We start from the raw sequence: 19,505 nt of genomic DNA, 5'->3' as shown, positions 1-19,505 counted from the left end.
AGCAGAATGCGCGTTTTCTGAATGAACTGGACAGTTGAGGGAAAGTTCAGGTTTCATGGACTGTGGCTATTTTTGCAGACAAGCTGAGACTTGCTGGTTTGAGGGCAGTTTCCTACTCTCGGCATTGTGGATTTGGTGATAACAGTTTGCTGTCCCCAAAGCTGCCTTCAGGAAAATTAGTCCTTTAAATAGGGTTCCTCTGTGAATGCAGACTGCGCCCTGAGAACCAAATCTTGGTTTAGAGAATGATGCAGTTATTTCTTCCTGGTGAGAAATTGCATAAGATGGTGCCTGATTTTTATTCTTTGTGTGTCCCCATAAGTTTGCGTACAGTATCCCATGCAAATTTGACACCTTCCACACACAAATAAGGGCGTTATTAAGCGCTACAAAAAATGTCTTTGATGGTATGTGAACAATTTAACTCTTTCTGCTTCTCTTTGGATTGGAATTGAGGAGACTGCCTGGACTATTATCTCTGTGTCCTTCCCCAAACTCCTGGCAGTGTGTAGTGGCTCAAAATTTTAATCTCACATCTGCAAGGTAAAATTTTATTGCAAGAAAAAATTTGGTGGGCCTGCGTCTGCCAGTGTTTTAGACCGGCAAGGCGACCAGCAAAAGTTGCATTTATTGATGAATATTAAGGATTTTTCCCCCAAGTAAAACATTCAGAAGAGATGCATTTGATTACACAGTTGTATAGAACAATATTTAAATGTTTAATAAAATAGATGGTATTGTATTATTGAGGAAGGGGAGGACTGAGAGCCAGTTTGGTGTAGTGATTAAGAGCGCAGGACTCTAATCTGGAGAACTGGGTTTGATTCCTCACTCTTCCCCTTGAAGCCAGCTGGGTGACCTTGGGCTAGTCACGGCTCTCTGGAGCTCTCTCAGCCCCACCCACCTCACAGGGTGTTTTGTTGTGGGGATAATAATAACACACTTTGTAAACCGCTCTGAGTGGGTGTTAAGTCATCCTGAAGGGCGGTATATAAATCGAATGTTATTATTATTATTAAACATTTACTCGGGGTGTGTGCAGGAAATCATCAAGGTAAGAATGCACATATGAGCAAAGCAAGACTTTTTGTGTTGCATCTGGGACTACTTCACACATCAACACAGCACCACACCCAGTTTGATTAAAGAGTCGTAGGCAGTCCTGGATCGTTGACCTGGAAACTGTACAAATGCATGTATTTATAAACATTTCTTAAGATTCCTTCTATATGGCATTGGGATTTACCTAGGGATTATGCAAGATGGGATTTTTTTTTTAATTAGGTGCCTTTTGGTGACTAGGTTAATATGTGGATGAGTACTAGTGAGAAGTTCAAGGTCACTCGATAAGCTTTGTGGCTGAGCAGGGATTTGAAACTGCGTCTCCCCTCGGTCTGATTTAGACTCTGACTTTCTTATATTGGCTATTTTTATTGCCGATATTTGTATTGATATTGATTTCATGGGTTTGAGTTTTTTTGTTGTTATTGATATTTCTTTTTAATTGTTTTTACTGTTTTGGCTGTGAGCTGCCTCGAGTAGGTCTGGAGAGGTCGCATACCGATTTTCTAAAAAAAATATGTATGTTCATCACTCCCATTGATCGTTCGGATTTTTGACATTCAACCCCCCCCCCTTTGAATGGCTGTCAATCGGCCATATCACCAAATGCCTTGGAAAGCAACCTCCCCCCCCCCCTTTCAAAAGAAGTTTGCCTCATAGCGAAGTTTGGCTGCCAGTTGAAAGTCTGGTCCAAAGTCTTACTGGGCGTGTGAATTACTAATATGATACAAACTACTAATGTGTTGCTCTGGATCCTGACCTAGAGAGAGAGAGAGTAAAATGGCAGATTGGGGCAGTTCAGCTATGGAAACATTTCAGTTTGCAGGAGTTTTTAATCACTTCATCACTGTGGATATTTCTTATTTCATTGAATGGCCGAGAACATAATCAGCCTTCGTATAAATCATAGAGATTTTTATGTGCCGTAGTTGCCAGCTTCAAATTTTTAAAAGCCGTAAATTAGGCAATAAAGCACGAGATTAAGAACTCTGAGGTTTCAGAGGGAGGAGGGGAGAGAGCACTGAGCATGTGGTGCGTACATAGAATTGTGTGTCCGAGCTTTTGAATCGTCAGGGAACAGGGCTGCTGACAGTTCAGACTTTTTGCTCAGCACTTGCACTCAGTTGCAGCGTACTTTCTAAACAGGTGAATGTAAAAGTATCATAGGATTTGTATTCTTAGAGCGTAACTGTCTTGCTTCCCCCTTCTGCCGCAGCCCCAAATACCACACACCCACCCCAAAATGCTGTGAAGCAGGATCACCAGTCCCACTGTTGGTTCAGCTCAAGTAAACTAGGAGTACATCGGTTGAAACTGTACAGACATTAAAGTAAAGAAAGCCCCCAAATAACAACTATCCTCTTGTGTCATATGCTAAGAGTAGCATCTTACATACATCTTTATTCAGTAGGTGTATGAATATATGTCTCCCTCCCTCGTTGAGATCTGGGTTTGGGTAATGTTATTCGTATGTGCATTTCCAGAAACATTTCCTTCCAACATGCACCTGTATATACTGTGAAGGACGTCAGGGATACAAAATTTTGTGTGAAATAGCATGTTAAATGCAAATGCCAGTACCCCTCCACAGAGGCGATACTCTTTTTACTGTCCTGTGAAATAGGTCATGTAAATGTTTTCTACAAATAGCTTCCAAATAGTTCCTTGCAGCCAAGTCTTACGAAAAAATAAGCAGGGCTTTATTGGGATTTGCTATAGTTAAATACAAAATCGTGGATCGGAAGCAGACAGATTGAAACACAAGGATTTTTATGCCTTCCAGCGGGGTGCTAAAGCTGATTTAGAAGTCCAAGACAAAGGTTAGAGCCACTGCATCATACTGCATTCAGAAATAACAACCTGTTTGTGTTTTGGCTATATTGGTTTTTGTTTGATATTGTGAAAATAAATTGAAAATGGAGTTCTACAAATGGAGGGGTTCGCGTTTAGATGAAAAATCGTGCTTAACATTTGAGGCCTTATGTAGAAGTGGTGACGGTTGACAGCTGCTGTTGCCTTAATAAGATTAAAATAAAGAAATTAGTTGTGCCGACTTTAATCTGCCATTTAACACCATAAACCACCTGGGGCCCGCCTTGCAACCGACACTTCCAATTTCTGAATTACGAAAATTGCATAACTCGATCTAAACTATGAATGCTTCTAAACGCGTTCTGATTATCGCAGTCTGTTGTTAACAAGCTTATTGCACTCTTCCGCCAGGTTTTTAAATCCCTTCCATGGTGTAGCGAAAAATCAGTGATACCTCTTTTCCTGGGCTTTCTCATCCCCTTTCCTTTTCCGACATATGATTCGTGTAGAAAACCATGGATTGGGGGGGTGGCGTTTTCCATAGCAGATGCAACAGCAGGACTCCAAATGCCATTTGCACATTTTTTTCCATCCCGGATGAAGGATCTGCCTAACAAATTCTGAGACTGCAGAGATGAAGTTCTCATGAAGTCCATGTAACACCCACATATTTGGAAGGCCAGGACATCTTGTCCTATTGCCCATTTTTGATACGTGTTGGGACTCTTGGGGTTATGAAACCACAAGGTAGCCCCTGTTATCCATTCAGGACTCTGCAAGATCAAGCGTAGCTAGCCTGTCGGCAAACTTTTTGCCAACCGCAACCTTCCTATGTATCATTTTAGCCTTTTAAAGTGAAATTGCAACAGTGCTCTCTCCAGCCACTGCGTCTAAGGAACATGAAAAGACTAAATGTAACGTAACAATATAAAACGTATTCTGCTTGACTGCTTTCAAACACTGTTATTTTTGAGTTCGAAAGAGCTGCTCTCGGTTTCGGGCACTCTGCTTCCACACTCTTCAAAGGAAGTGTTAATGGCTCCCTGAAGGTTGTGGCAGAAAAAAAACTATTCCCTCTTGTGCATAACAAAACTGTTTATGGCCTGTTCTATTCTGGACAGTCATTCAGGTGCATTGGTCTCCCCCCCCCCCGCTCTCCCCAAACACCCCTCACTCTTATATCACACCTTGCTCCTCTCCAGCTTGTGTGAGAATGCAGCCATGCCTTTATAAACTGGTCCCAGTTGAGTGTTATTGATTAGACTGGAGGATGGGGGTCTTGTATCCTTCTTCCCGAAGACGACTTCTCCTTCTGTAGCCTTCTTCTCCTCTGACCACAGATTGACTCCTCTCCTAACGTTGGGAATCTCACAAAAGAGCCAGTCCTTTAGTCAGCTGGTTTTAAAAGTGGCATTTTCCTTTTCTTTGGAATTCGCTCTTCTCTCTCGGTGACGACCTGCCCTTAGCTTGTGGCATGAATAAAACTAAAAAAATAAATAAAATGGTTCCGTGTATCATTCTTGATGATTTTTGGTTGGCTCGTAATTAAAAATATCATTTCTTTTTCTTCCTAGGTCACTCTGTGGCGCAGTAAACGCTTACCACCTGGCCTGCAGCAACTGTGCGGAAAACTGCACCTACGTTTTGTTCAGTAACAAGATTACTTTTTTGACGGACTTGCTGATGCACCAGTTAATGGTATGTGAAGTTTCAACTTCCAGCTTGCCACAAGAATTTCCTAGTTCCTGAGCACTGAGTATGAGTCATACTTGCTGCGGCTGGACTGCTGACAGCTGCGTCCTCCCATAAAACAGAATAAAGAAGAAGAGTTGAAAGGCATTTCCAGTTCTGTATCCAGGGGCTGGACGCTAAAAAGGATACTTGGATATAACTAGCAAATAGAGCCAGATGGGTTGTAAGGGTTAAGGTGTCAGAAAAGGCCTGGAGTCACTCTGGTTCAAATCCCCCAGTGTGACCCATTGAATGACCTTGACCCAATCACTAATTCTTAGTGTAGCCTACCTCCTAGGGTTGTTGTGAAGATGAAGTGAGGAGAACCGTGTATGAAGAAGGAATGGCAGGATGCAAACGTGACGGATAATGTATTGCGCTTACGCACAGAACTCTTGGGTACTGGGTTGCATGCAGCATAGTCCAATCCAGGCATCCTTAATTAATCATTTCACGCCATTAAAAATGCAGCCTTGTGATTATGGCCACAATGATAAAGGATTTCCTATAGGAACTGCAGAATACTGCTTGTAATCCAACTGTTTTCAATTTTGTACAGTTTGCCTAGATACCCTTCATAAGTTCAGGGTTGATTGTGGCTAGTAAGATTTGTGCTCCCACCTGGTAAAACTTTTGGATGACTTCTGGGGTGTAGCGCATACCTGGTCATTTGCCAGGACTAGTTACTGGGACTCCTCCTACACTGAACGGGGGACATTAGCGCTCAATAAGTAGTGTCAGCATTATGCTTCATCATGCCTTTTAGGAGAGCAGATACTAATTGTTCTCTCCTAGGTTACTCTGTCCCTTTCTCCAAGGAGTTCAGATCTGGTTCTCTCCCCTTCTCTATGTTGTCCTCTTTGAGAGAGCGACGACAGTCCAGTCTTGCCCACTGAGCTTCATGGATGAGTGAGGATTTGAACCCGGGTCTCGCGTGGCCTAGTTCAGTGCTCGAACTGCTACCATCCCTGTGGTCTCCGGTGCAGAGCTTAGCATAGCCATGGAGGCAGGGCAGCTGTTCTTAGTCCCTAATGGATTTACCTCCAGTGTTGTCCTGTGTTTGGCAAAGGCACTAGATCAAGAAGTGAATGGAGGGGTGGATGGATGCTCAAATGATGCATATAGAAACTTGAGTCTGCTCCAGTAGTTCATAACATGGGAGGGAATCCAATTTTCAGTGCAAAAGGTGGACGCAGACAATTTTAACCCACCTCTTCACTCCCTTCTCTATAAGCCTTTTGCCCCCTTTTTTTCCCAGCTGGGCTCATTTCCAGAATTAAAAACAAAGAAGAGACCTTCGGCACCTTAGAGACTTAGAAGTTATCTAATTCTGGGTAACTACTTTTGTGAACTAGATGGATGAATGCTCCATCAACGCTTATGCTAGAATAAAAATCTGTAATCCTTTAAGGTGGCACAAAGCTGTAGCATAGTGATTTAGTGGTTAAGTGGCTGGGCTGCAAATCAGCAGTCTAATAGTTTGAATCCTGCTATTGCCATGAGCTTAGCAGGTGGCCTTGGGCAAACCACTCCTCTCAGCCCCGGCTGAATCGTGGGGATAAAAATAATACTGACTTTGTTCACCGTTCTTGAGTGGGGCACTAGTCTGTCTAAAAGAGAAGTATATAAGCACAGTTAATAGTATATTATTACAACAGGAGGAATACGTCTACCCCTTTGGGATTGGTTTCCAGAATTTGAAATGGGGCGGAGGGGGGGCCATCAACCAACACAGGGAGGAGGAAAGCATTTAATAGGGGGAGGGTTTAGTTCCAAAAATTGAGTTTCTCTGCTGCCTCATTTCAGATGCTGACAGGCAGACCAAACTGGTCCGTTGCCATGGCGTGTCATTTGAAACGTGGCATTAGCCTTCTTATCTTCTAATTCAGACTTGTTTGAATTCCTAAAAATGTATACCGTCTTAAAGTGTGTGTCTTAACAGATTGGCAAGTCATTTTCTTTTTAAAAAAGGCATTTAATGGCAAAACTTTTTACTTTAATTTCTGATGTCATTAAATATTTCATTAGAAGCTCATTTTTAATTCATCATGGGGCCTGCTCATCATGAGATATTTAGTCTAGAATTGCTACTTATAAATTGTATGTGTATATTTTCATGAGCGAAGCGGTTTGTTAATTGAAAAGTTATGTACGCGCTTTAAATAATTCACATTGTGCTGTTAGAATCAACAAGCCATAGGACGGTTGACGTACGCTGAAGAAGCAGGCATTCCCAAAGACTGCTGCGTACACAAAGGGAACCCGAATGCCACCTGTAAATTCTGCTGTTTAGTGTTCTCTGCCCATTGTGTTTTGATCAGATTTTTCTCTGAGGAGCTGTGGGATACTAACTAAGAGATGCTCCATTTCGTAGCCACAACACAGGGCAGGGGAGAATGTGTACCTCGCACCCTCCCGAATTCTGTCAGCAATTAATAAGGTCAGGTAGGCTAATTTCCTTACCCACCACCCCATCATATCAGGTCAGGTCAGGGGAGTCGGTCTGCAAAGGAGAAAAAGTTGCACGTCGTCGTCGTCATCATCATCATACACCAGACATAACAGTCGTGGAAAATAAAAAAGTCTGGATAATTGACATTGCAATTCCTGGGGATGCCAGAGTCGAAGAAAAAATGATTAAATATAGAGATCTGGCAATAGAAACCACCTGACTGTGGAAGAAGACTGCAACAGTAGTCCCCATTGTCATCGGGACACTTGAAAAACTTTGCAATTTATATGGAAAAACTGCAGCTTTCTGACATAACACCAACAGAACTGCAAAAGGCAGCACTAACTTGGAACAGCATACATAATTACGCTGATATCTGGTTGATACTTAGGTCTCCGGTGGAAACCTGTATCAGCTTAGCAAGGCCAATCAATAATAACATGTGACCTCTGCTTATTGTTGATTGTGTTTTAGATCATTTGAATAATAATAATAACAATAACAATAATAAACATTTTATTTATATACTGCCCTTCAGAATAACTTAATGCTGCACTCGGAGCAGTTTATTATTATTATGATCCTCACAGCAATCACCCTATGAGGTGAATGGGGCTGAGAGAGCTCCTAGAAGCTGTGACTGACCCAAGGTCACTCGGCCGGCTTCAAGCCGAGGAGTGAGGAATCAAACCTGGCTCTCCAGATTAGAGTCCTGCCGCTCTTAACCACTACACCAAACTGGCTCACACTACAACAAATTGGCTCACATCAGCCTTCTAGAATTCCAGATCACGAGTGTGGCTCTGGAAATAAAAGGGCTGGGACATCCCATCTCTATCTGATAATAGCACAGTTGTGGCCTAGATGAGAACCATCCAAGAGGAACAAGATCCCCCTACCTCTAGCGGGAAGCAAAAATCTTTTTTACATAAGCAGTAGTTCTTTCTGAGTAATCCCCATCAGAGGCCATAGGATAATAGAAGGTAAACTCTAAATCCTGGCACCTGTTATCTGCACCTTTTGAGTTTTTCATACCTTTTACAGTTACCCTTGGGATCCTGTTAGCAGTGCAGGGAAATATAATTGTGAAAAGGTTTCTTCTTCAGGCACAAAGATCATAGCAAAGTGGGAGTGGATGTACTTCCCCAATGCTGGCCAAGAAGTTTGCTGTAAGCAATTCCTTTTTTTCCGTCAATTCCCAGAGTGACCCAGGCCATTGTGGCAATATTGCTGTTGGATAATCCCCACCTGCACCGTTTTGGCCGGGGTTACCCTTGAAGTCCAGATATTCTGAGACTGAATGACGGGCATCTTTGGGGGGGGGGGACGGAGTCTAGACCTGCTGACTCAGAGCCCTGTATGGGGCAACAATCTGCTTACCCTTCACCTAACCGCTTAAGTTCTGAATGGCTGTCATATTGGAGACTTAGCGACTCAGACAAAGTAGTCTCCGCTTTAGCCTCTTCACAAGGGTATCTTCAGGAAGGTTCTGTTAGACCAGCAGATCTTTACAAACTGGTTCAAGGACTACGTAAATGAAACCGTAGAGCAGCGTCAGCGAAAATTCTGTCCACTCCTTGAATTTTTTTTTAAGTTCAAAAAAACAAACATGTATATAAGATAATTGCTTTTTTATTTTTGAACCACGAGCTTGGATTAATTATTGCAGCAGTTTAGCAGCTGCATCTTAGTCAGTTGGTTATTTCTTGGCTTTCAGAAAACACTGTCTTTCCATTCCTAGAGAGGTGTGTGCATAAACCTTGTAATTCATAATGCAACCTTTAAATCCTGTATTTTAGTTTGCGTTTTGGGTTTGGCAAGACTCAGGCACTGTATTTCGATACTCATTCTTTTTCATGTTTTAAAAATAACCTCCACGGGCCATGACAGATTAATTTCTAATCATATGTTCTCAAGTAGATCAAAGGGGCCTTCCCAAATGCTTTTGGAGAAAAAAACAAGCTGACCCAACCAGGAAGCAACCTGAGCTCACCTGAACTTTGTCTTAGGTGCTTTTGTTCATTCAAGTTAATGCTTTTTTTCCCCCCCTCAGAAGTAGCATGGCCCACCGTGGGTTAAATGATTATACTGTATTGTAAGCCAGGGAATAAAAATAAGGAGAACAGGATTCTTCCTCTCACTGCTTCTTAAGCATAGCATTTAAACTGTTTTCACTTTATAGGCTAGTTAGGCACAAGCACTGTGCATTCTAGCTTGGACAAAACTAAGCTGCACACTTAGTAGTGGGAAGGCACCACACATGTACAGCGTAATTCCACTCCATAAAAGGGCCAGTCCATTTAACAATTCTGTAAAATACACCCTGCATAGATTTCTATGTATAGTTTTGAAGATCTGTCAAGGAACAGGTCTGGGAAACAGCTTCTTATACATGTGGATATTTTATTTCTTATATTTTAAAATAGTAGTAGTAGTTTATTTTTCACGGTCAATGGCCAGCAATTAACAAAGACACCAATAGAAGGTACCACAGAAGGGAATAAAACATCAATAAAATCATTCGCAATACATGGGTAAAATCATTCATAATACAATAGTATAAGCTTTAAAATTCTCAGTGGTACAATAAAACCATTCACTGAGCCACTAAGGATTTCCTGATCCTTGAAGCAATCCGACCAAATCTGGCTACCTGATGCGTGATCTTAGGGTGTCTATCTGAAAAGAAACCCCTCAGAATGCATAGCCTTTGTACTTTTAAAATACGTGTTTCTGATATAATAGCATGAATGGCAAAATATCGGTATTCCATAAAAACAAATAAATTACTGATGTACCGCCTGTTTGTATATGAACGGTTGCCCATTTTGTTTGTTCGTTCGTTCGTTTGTTCATTCGTTCGTTCGTTTGTTATTTTTGATTATTCTGCCCTCCCTGCACAGGCAGGCTCAGGGCGGATTACATCCAATAAAAACATACATATAAATTTATTATTTTAAAACAGTTAAAAATTGGAGAAGTATAACAATACAATACAGTGCAATATAGATAATTAAAAATTCACAAAATGGCATGTTAGGATGTTCCGGGGGGGGGGGCTTCTGTGGGTTCCTCCACCATCAGAAGTGCAGCATTCAGTATCCAGGGGCAGGGACTTTGTGGTTGTGGCACCGTGCCTCTGGAAAATCCTTTCCTGTGCAGCTGGACTTTCCTTTTTGCCCCAGGCAAAAGATGGCAGGGTTCGGGCTGAGCTGGTTTTCTCCTTACGTGCTTCTGCTAGCTCAACAAGTATTGTTTGGAACGGTGGTATACAAAATAATGGGATCCTGTAGAACTTTTTTGCCAATGGTAGCAAGTATTCCTCAAGCACCACCACTTGCAAAAAAAAATCCCTGCCTATGTTACTAATTATAATATCTTTCACCCTCCAGGCCCAAGAAGCAACTGAAATTCCCCATCTCTTTTTGCTTTTCTCAAGCTATCTTTTTACAAAAAGAGCTTCCGAGCCATGTTGTTCAGTGGGGCTCACTCCCAAGCACAAACATGCCCAGGATCGCAGCCTTGATTCTCTTGTTGCGTTTTGTGATTAAATTGCTGGATATATTTGCGGTACATCTCTGATAGGAATAAATTACGGCACTTGAATGCCCTTGTTTTAACACTTGGATATTTTCTTCCGCTCAAAACCTTTTTTTTGGTTTAAGTTACAGAGTACACTTGAGAGCCTGATTGAAATAAACGGCCTGGGTCCGATCAGTGGCATTTTTCATTCTGCATCAGTAGGGCTGACTCTTAATATTCAGGTTTTACTCGCCATTGTTCTTCTCCGGGTATTTCTTTTTGTTCCCGTTGGAACGCTGAAGGACTGGAAATGTCAGGAGCTAAAAGCTTTGTTTAGTCCCGGCCAGGTAATGCCAGCCAGCTTTATCTCCCCCCCACCCTCCACAGCCCTGCTATTAGCCTCAACCCTGACCTCGGCAGACCACCCACCTTCGGAAGGAGCCTCAGCTCCAAGCTTAATTGTTCAGTTTGTGGAGAGGGGCCAGCAGTATTTACTACAAAATACACTCCAAAAGCGCACCTTTTAAAAAAAAAAAGTTTCTGTTTGGGCAAGCCCAGAGGCTTTACATCTACAGAAACTGCTGCAGCAGCCCTGCTGATTGGGTTCAAACACAAGGAACGAAACCATCAGAGATAAAAACCATGCAAGGTGTACAACATTCCCTCCCCCCCTTCCATACATGTCCCCTGAGGGGATCCTACTTAGAAGTACTTTCTGCTTTTAAGAGTAAATGCAGTTGCAAAATATTATCTTGTTATCCTGTGGCGGCAGCCAAGAGATACTTAAGGTAAACCTAGGGATTTTTTTAATAACACAGCCCTACTAACATTTCTGTTCTGTCCGTCAGTCTGCCATAAATTGTTCATACAGTGCTTAATTGTGTCTGTGTGTGAGGGGGGGAGGATGCAGGGGGAAATCTGAACTTTGGATTCGTAGTTCTGAAAGACAAAAGTTTGGGATCTTCTAGCGTCTCTACCCCATCCTCCACTTCCCTTCAAGGTTGAGAGCTGTAGTTGACATTGGCAGGGAATTGGAGGACTTGTAGATTTTTACCTCGCACGTTTTACCTCGCTCGCACTTACAGCCATGATTCTAGTTCAGTGTATCACCTCCATCTCCCTTCTTGGGGATCCATAAATTTGAGCTGTTACTTAGCTAGACTGCCCTACAGCGATGTGTTTTGCAGGGACACAGAGATATTGTAACATCTCTAAACCCCAAAAGTTCAGCAGACATCGTTTGAGCCAGACCAGTAATCCTTAACACAGAGCACACTTCCTTCTTCTCTAAAGCAAAGAGCCAGTCTTGGCTTTCCTCCACTCAGAAGAGCCCAAGAGTAGACACCATCTTTATGTCTCCCAGGAAACTCCATTCTAAAATGGCTGACTCCATCATGGAATGGCGCTTGGTTTGGAACCTCCCAACATCATGTGATTGGCTCCAGCCTCTGTGGCAGCCATTTTGTGATTGGCCCCAGCTCCCACGGTGACCGTTTTGTGGTTGGCTGTGCCCCCAACCAGGCAGCCATTTTGTAGGGGCATCCTCTACTTGGTTTTAGAATTCCAAAAGTGCTGACAAGTTCAACGAGGGAGGGACCTCTGGGCCAGTGCCTGTCACATCAAGAAAACCAGTGAATTGGTCACAGAAGTACTAATGCAGAGCATAGGTGAAAGTTAATGCTAATATATATTTTTTTACTTATTTCATTTTCAATCCCTTCAGTGGCTGGATTATGAATAAAACAGAAATAGAATTCTAATATCAGAATCCTAGAATCAGCCGTGGTATCTTCTGCACCTATTTTCCCGCTGATGCGGGGAGGGCGGAATATAAATGTAATAAATTTAATTAAATTAATTAAATTTTCCCCGCCACCAGACTTGGAGTCAAACGGCATACCATCACGTCCCTTGGTGTGTCATTTATCTGCACAGGAAGGTTCGTGAGTGAAGTTTTGAGAAAGAGAGGATGTCCTTCTTGTTGCTTATGCTAGTTATCTGATTGAAAATTGGGTCTACGTTTGATCTTGGGCTACGTTTGATCTTGCAAGGTACCCAGGTTTCCTCTTTTCGCCTATCTTTTTTCTCATGCTGAAACTTAAAGCATTGGTAATTGAGGAAACACCCCCTTCTACAGCATGACCCCCTTGATCTTCATAAGGGACCCCCTGCAGATTCTGAGCCTGCTTGCAGGGAGAGCGGAATATAAACTGAATAAATAAATACAAATAATTTTTTGCAACTAAGTTACATATTAGGAGGATCTGATCACAGATTTCCAGTGCACCCTGAAACTTGACTCAGCTGAAGAAGAATATTTTCAACAGTCTTGCTGGCCCAAGTTTTCTGCTACCAAAACACAGCCATCTGCCTCCTTTGCTAGCTGTGCTCAGGGACCACCAAACACTTGCCTGGGTGTGTGGCAATAGCTATCAGCCATCAGTGCTAATCACAATCTTCAGTTATCATTTTTGGGAAAAGTCAATTGCCTTGCTTTGTGCAGCCATAACACGGCAGTAGATTTATCTGTAGAGCATGCTTTCTTAGCAAATAATCTGAAGAAATATTAGCCTACAGAATAGCAGCTGCCACCACCATTGCTCATATTACTGCATGTGGTTGTGTGGAAGAGACAGCAAGAGTGAAAAATGGGTGCTCTCTGGCACACACAGACAGCAATATGATATCTCGCCTCAACCCTAGTGGTACAAAGTGAATCATTTCAGATTTCCAAGTTGCGTGTCGTTTCTGCCTGAACCGAGCCCAGAACTATCAGTAAGGTTTAAAACTTACTGCGCTGGCACTGTCCAGGAGGATTAAGCTCTTTCCACTCTCTTTAAGAGTTTGCTCACTTGCATCTTCTAGCATGGATCAAGGGCTGCATGTAGAACTCAGCAACATTCTTACTGGGTATGTGTCAAGTTATAAACGAATTGGAAGAGCTGTTGGTTCAGTCAGCCAGGAAAGAAATTCATAGCTGTGGCCTCTCCTCCTCCTCTCAACCTCCTCCTCCATCTGTCCCATGCTTTGTTTATAGGATATGTGATCACTTTTCCACAGTGCGGGGCGGGGGAGCAAAAGAAAGCTAGTCCCCTGTCTTGAAATCTAGTCTGTGAATGGATGGGTGCCCAAAACCAAACTCGTGTAATCCTTTTTATTAAGACTCAACAAAATGTCACCAAAAGCCGTGTGCGTCACAAGCTTTTGAGTTCTTGAGAAAAGGGTTCTTCATCTAAGAGGTCGTGATACTTAATTGTGGGAGATTGCAGAATGTCCCCTATAAGGCAACTATATGATGCTTTTTTGGAAGGATCTGCTGCTAGTGCGGCTAGACAAAGAGCAAGGATACCACATTTCTGCCTGTCTCTGCTAGTGCGCTGAGAGAAGCAGCAGGCTAGCAATGTGAAGTCACTCAGCAGTGGAGAATATTCCTCCATGGCTCTGACCTTTGACTTCCTCATCGCAGTAGACCTCCTGGCACTGCGTTGGGTTTTCCTGTCTCCAGCCATCTTGGACCGCAGCCCATGGTCCTGGCCTTGCCACTACAGAAGTCAAAGTTCTGGCACGCACCTCTAATGTCACATGACTTCTGGTCACATGGTATTCTGGGTTCCTCAGCACTCAGAACCATTTTCAACCTCCAGCCCACCCAGATTTCATCAGGTGATCTCAGGAGGTTGAGTACGGTTCTTTCCCACAAGACTTGCTTGTCTTCAGAGGCTCCAAGCCATTTCTGCCTGTCTAAGGTGAAGAAAGCAAGACTCAGTATCAAGCAGTCAATGCCTGAAGTTTGTAGTCATCAGGTGTATCACAAGCAGATTCCGTGAACCGTAGAAGGCCATACCCTTGACGACAGTTGGCCTTTCATCCTGGATGACAAAGATCTCAATGTTGTTTCAGCTTCTTCGAATATTTCAAGATTTTTGTTGTTTGTGAATAAGCTGAAGGTCACTTGGCACAGGAGCAGTCCTACGTCTCAGTTTTGTGAAGACTTTTTATAATTTGCCTTCTGGGTACAAGCCCGAACCCATCCTAAGGATGACTAACAAGTAAGCCTGTCTTAGAGCTGCACATTTGCACTGCCTTTAAAAGGGATCCAGACATGCCAAGTGATTCGACCCTCATTGGCCTTGCATGAAAAAGACCTGATGCGTACATCTCTCCGAATTCATCCTCGGGGGCTTTCTTGGGACCAAACAAGAGATGCTGAGGATTCTGGAACTGGAAGACCAAGCAGGTTTTTTTTTTAAATTGCAGTTATCAAGCACACGGGGGCCTGATTCAAACCGAAACCAGAATTGGGGGAGGGCAATTTAAGCCTCCCCCTCCCAGCAACTTTTCCCTGGCTGAAAGAGTCCGGGGGAGCTGCTGTTTGTTCCATTGTGGAAACATATACATACTGGTCTGTATGTTTAGCTCAATGCAGCATGTAGCAGCCCCCTGGGGGGCATTTCAGATTGGAGAGGCTTAAAACCATTCATATGTTGTGGCCCTAATCTGAATTGAGCCACATGTACCTGATAACTTTTTAAAAAAATTCCAGAGACTCCCATCACAGCACTCCCAACGTTGCGTCTGGTTTGGCCCTCAGCACGCTTTAATTTGCCCCTAATTGCAGCAGTAAAGGGGGAAATGGTAGCAACAGCATATGATTATTTTATGGTTGGAGGAGTCCATTCCAAAGTATCCAGTATTTTGCTCAGCCAGCCTGACCTTTCTCTTTTCTTACCAACAATGAGCTGTCGCCAATGTTCTGTAGCTGGCAACTCTGTTCCTTCAGCTGGTTTTTTACAGCATCACATCAGCTTAGCCAAAAGGTGCCAGAGATTTAGTCGCCAGGTAAGTGCATTATAAAAGAGAGGGATGTTTAATGCTGCAGAGAGGAAACGCAACCCTCTCACCGCCCCCCCCCCCGCCACCCATCTAAAATTACATTCACTGCCTTCAAAAGGGAAACTGCTCTTACAGAAATGTTTTCAGATACATTTCGAAAACTTCTCAGGGAAAAAACAGCAGAAAGCGCGGTTGCTGTGCGAGCGGTTCATGCTGTTAATTGCTTTGAAATTACAGTATCTGACTTACTAATTAAATAGGTGCGCATGTTTTCAATATAATCCATCGACTTTGGTAGACAATTAGAATCATTAGGCATGAATTACCCCAGTCTGTGTAAATTACAGAAGCAACGTAATCTCCTTTCTTCAGCCGAACTTGGATAAGCGGCCAAAGACTTCTCACTTGCTAGCTTGGCTCGCTACCAGGAACAGACTATTACAATGAATTTTAAGTACCTACTCCAGGCCCAGAGCTAATGAATAATAAAAAAATGTGCATGTTTCTCTATGTTGCTGAGTGTTACCATATTCCCACCGAGAGGGATACAGCACTAAGCTAGGTTGCATGAATGCGTTGCCGTACCATTAAGTGGGAAGACCTTTAAAGAGAAAAAGTGGTCCAAGTCTGCTCGATTGTCAACAAACTGCGGTTCCCAGAGTTTGGTTGGGAGGCCACCCAGTGTAGCCACTTCACTGCAACTGGACAGCAATACTGGGTCTGGTTATTGTCTGGGATGGAGACTTTCTGGGAAACCCCACCCCACATGCCATCTTGTGGTTTGTGATGGGGGTAAATTAATAAATAAATCTACCAAGTTGAGAAGTACAGTAATTTGTCTGTTGCTCATTGCAAAGTTCCCATGAGGCTTTGTTTCCTTTCCAGACAGGCACTCGGGTCATGAAAAGTTTGAAAACCCCAATAGTTAGGAATATCTCCAGAAGAAGGCAGTCATCCTTATTTTTTTAAACTAACATAGAGTCTAGGGAAACTCTATGATGACCACCAGGAGCACTTCCTGTGATCACTCCAGGTGTCTTGGGTTACCATCTAGTTCTCCTCTTGTCCTATAAAGCATTGAACTGTGTGGTACGATCATCTTCCTTACAACACCAATAGAACACCAAGCAAAGCATCTCTTACTGCTTCGTATATACTGTTTTCTAAATTGCAAACCAAGCGTCTCCAACTCCAATGCATTTTAAGTTCAGCCACTGATTCTCGTTTGATCAGGTGCCATTTCAGCACTGAAGAACGGTCCTGCATTGGTCCCAGCAACCTCCACCCCCCCCCCCACCCACCCAGAACTGCAATTGTTTCAGCACTTTCTCCTAGCTGGACAGCTCCAAGTTGAAATTGAGCAGGTCCAGAAAGGGGTTTGAAGGCCATGTCCACCAATTCCATTTTTTTATAAACAAAGTCCCAAAGAGGGTGAGAGGAGAGACCAGTCTGTCTCAGAAGCTCCCCATTTTAGTGAATTAGTTTGATTTCTCAGGCACTGTTAAGATAGGGAGGGACAAGTCCCCCCTGCTCATTTCTAAATGACCTGACCTGGATGGCCCAGGCTCTAGCACAGTCTTGCCTGATCTCAGAAGCTAAGATGGGTCAGCCATAGTTAGCCTGGGATGGGAGACCACCAAGGAAGTCCAGGGGTCGCTACACAGAGGCAGGCAATAGCAAACCACCGCCGATGGTCTCTTGCCTTGAAAACTCTGTGGGGTCCCCATAAGTCAGCTGCAACTTGGTGACATTTTATACACACAGTTCTAAACTGGAGTATGCAAACTGAACTAGTCCCATCTCACCCACTCCCTAATGTCTGAGTCCAGTTCAGAGACCCACCCCATCATGCTCCCAGTGTTAACCTGGGTGCCTCGTTATAAAACAAAATCCAAACCTTAAAGAAAAATTCCTAGATGGAAGCAAGTTTTAAGTACATTTGCATCTGTATATTTTTATGATCTTTTCATACAGCACCCACTTGACTCAGGACTTCTAAGAGCATAAGAGAAGCCATGTTGGATCAGGCCAATGGCCCATCCAGTCCAACACTGTGTCACACAGTGGCCAAAACCCAGGTGTCCTCAGGAGGTCTGCCAGTGGGGAAGAGACACTAGAAGCCCTCCCACTGATTGCCCCCCCCAAACACCAAGAATAGAGAGCATCACTGCCCTAGACAGAGAGTTCCATCTATACCTTGTGGCTAATAGCCACTGATGGACCTTTGCTCCATATGTTTATCCAATCCCCTCTCGAAGCTATGCTTGAAGCTGCCACCACCTCCTGAGGCAGTGAATTCCATGTGTTAATCACCCTTTGGGTGAAGAAGCACTTCCTTTTATCCGTTTTAACCCGACTGCTCAGCAATTTCATTGAGTGCCCACGAGTTCTTGTATTGAGAGAAAGGGAGAGAAATACTGCTTTCTCTACCTTCTCTATCCCATGCATAATCTTGTAAACCTCTATCATTGTCGTTTCTCCGAGCTAAAGAGCCCCAAGCGCTTCTACAGGAAATCATGGTGGCCACTGATATGAATGGATTGAAAAAAGGGCATGAGACAGCAGATTTAGTTGAGATCAGGCTGGAAATCGCTTTAAGATGTTTAAGTGTCACAATCTAGGGTCTGATAGCAAGATAGCTATGTGAGTTAACTTTAGAAATAATTAGGAACGGTAACGATAAAGGTGTGCAAGCACCAAGTCATTACTGACCGTGGGTGGACGTCACATCATGAAGTTTTCTTGGCAGACTTTTTGTTACGGGGTGGTTTGCCATTGCCTTCCCCAGTCATCTACGCTTTACCCCCAGGAAACTGGGTACCGACCTCAGAAGGATGGAAGGCTGAGTCAACCTTGAGCCAGCTACCTGAACCCGACTTCTGCCAGGATTGAACTCAGGTCGTGAGCAGAGCTTGGGCTGCAGTACTGCATCTTACCACTCTGCGCCACAGGGCTCTTTAATTGAGAATGTGCTTATTTTAAAAATGAATAGAAATACACTTACCCTGGTTTTGTATGTGTGTTTGGTATGTAGGTTTATGTTCCAGATGACCTTAATGCCACTTTGGGAAGGATGGCCAACAAGCAAGTGTTTGAAGGTCTAACAACAGGCGTTCTAAAAGTCGTGGCTGTTGTGTTCCGGTGTCTGATCTCCAGTGTACCTTACGGAAACAATCAAAACTGTGCCCCAAAGTGGATTCAGGAAATGAAAAACAAGACTTCGCCTCTTGAAGCCTTTAACAGTAGGATACAAGACCTCATCAGGTAAGAAAACAGATGTCCTTTAGAATGATGCTGCCTTATCATGAGTTAGTCCTGATCGGTCTCTTTCCGAGCACCTTGCAACCTCTCCTTTATCTGGAGATGGTAGAGATTGAGCCTGGAGCCTTATGCAAGCAGACCAGTTGCTTCGCCACAGCATTACAGCACCCTGTTTACAATTTCAGGTATTCATAGTATGGCCAAAGGTGAAAGAAAATGCCAGAGGTCCAATAGCAGTGTGACAGCCTGTGCTCAAAGCCCCTGATTGAATTGTGGGAGATGGTTGGGCCTCGGTTGGTCATGTGGCAGAGTTTAAATGTGCCTAGGAGAGCATCCAGAATGCAGAAGAGTACATTTGAGTGGTGTGTGTGTGTGTGTGTGTGTTTCTCCTGGAATTTAAATCACTAAGTGTTCCGTTCGCTTGCAGCCACCTTGCCTGGTGTAGTTACTATGCTCTGTAATTCATGCTTTTTCTTCAGAGTCATTGAATGAAGTAAATGTCCTGTCCCTTATAAGAATGTGCCACATGCCATCTGGTCGCTTCCTTCCATGTTGATTTGTTGTTCTGTGCAATTACTCTATTGTTTAATATCTAGTCCATTCTTCATTTGATCAGATAGGTTGCTGTATTAGCCATCCGTCTCCCTGACTTTTTGAGATTCACGGCTGATATGCTATATTTTTAAAAAAATTAATATATCCACTAGGTGACAAGCTTTTTCTCCTTTTCTCATCAATTTCAGCAAAAGCTGAGGACGCATCTCAGTAATAAATAACACAGGGAGAATGTCTGGTCCTCCTTTAATTCTCTTGTCTTGCAACACTTCTAGAT

At 43.3% G+C, this 19,505-nt stretch overlaps 1 protein-coding gene across 1 annotated transcript in view; it reads left to right on the top strand.

Annotated features, from left to right (window-relative positions):
* The window catches only part of SCAPER (S-phase cyclin A associated protein in the ER), a 151,533-nt gene that overhangs the window by 96,564 nt on the left and 35,464 nt on the right, over positions 1 to 19,505 (top strand). Inside the window, exons 25-26 of the mRNA XM_055002805.1 lie at positions 4,449 to 4,572; positions 18,447 to 18,676. Of these exons, the coding sequence (XP_054858780.1) occupies positions 4,449 to 4,572; positions 18,447 to 18,676 (354 nt within the window). The remainder of the gene's footprint in view (positions 1 to 4,448; positions 4,573 to 18,446; positions 18,677 to 19,505) is intronic.

Source organism: Eublepharis macularius, chromosome 18 (assembly GCF_028583425.1).
Source record: "Eublepharis macularius isolate TG4126 chromosome 18, MPM_Emac_v1.0, whole genome shotgun sequence".
Taxonomy (NCBI): Eukaryota; Metazoa; Chordata; class Lepidosauria; order Squamata; family Eublepharidae; genus Eublepharis; species Eublepharis macularius.
The sequence above is the reverse complement of the archived record's forward strand: the minus strand, read 5'-3'. Positions and strand labels throughout refer to the sequence as shown.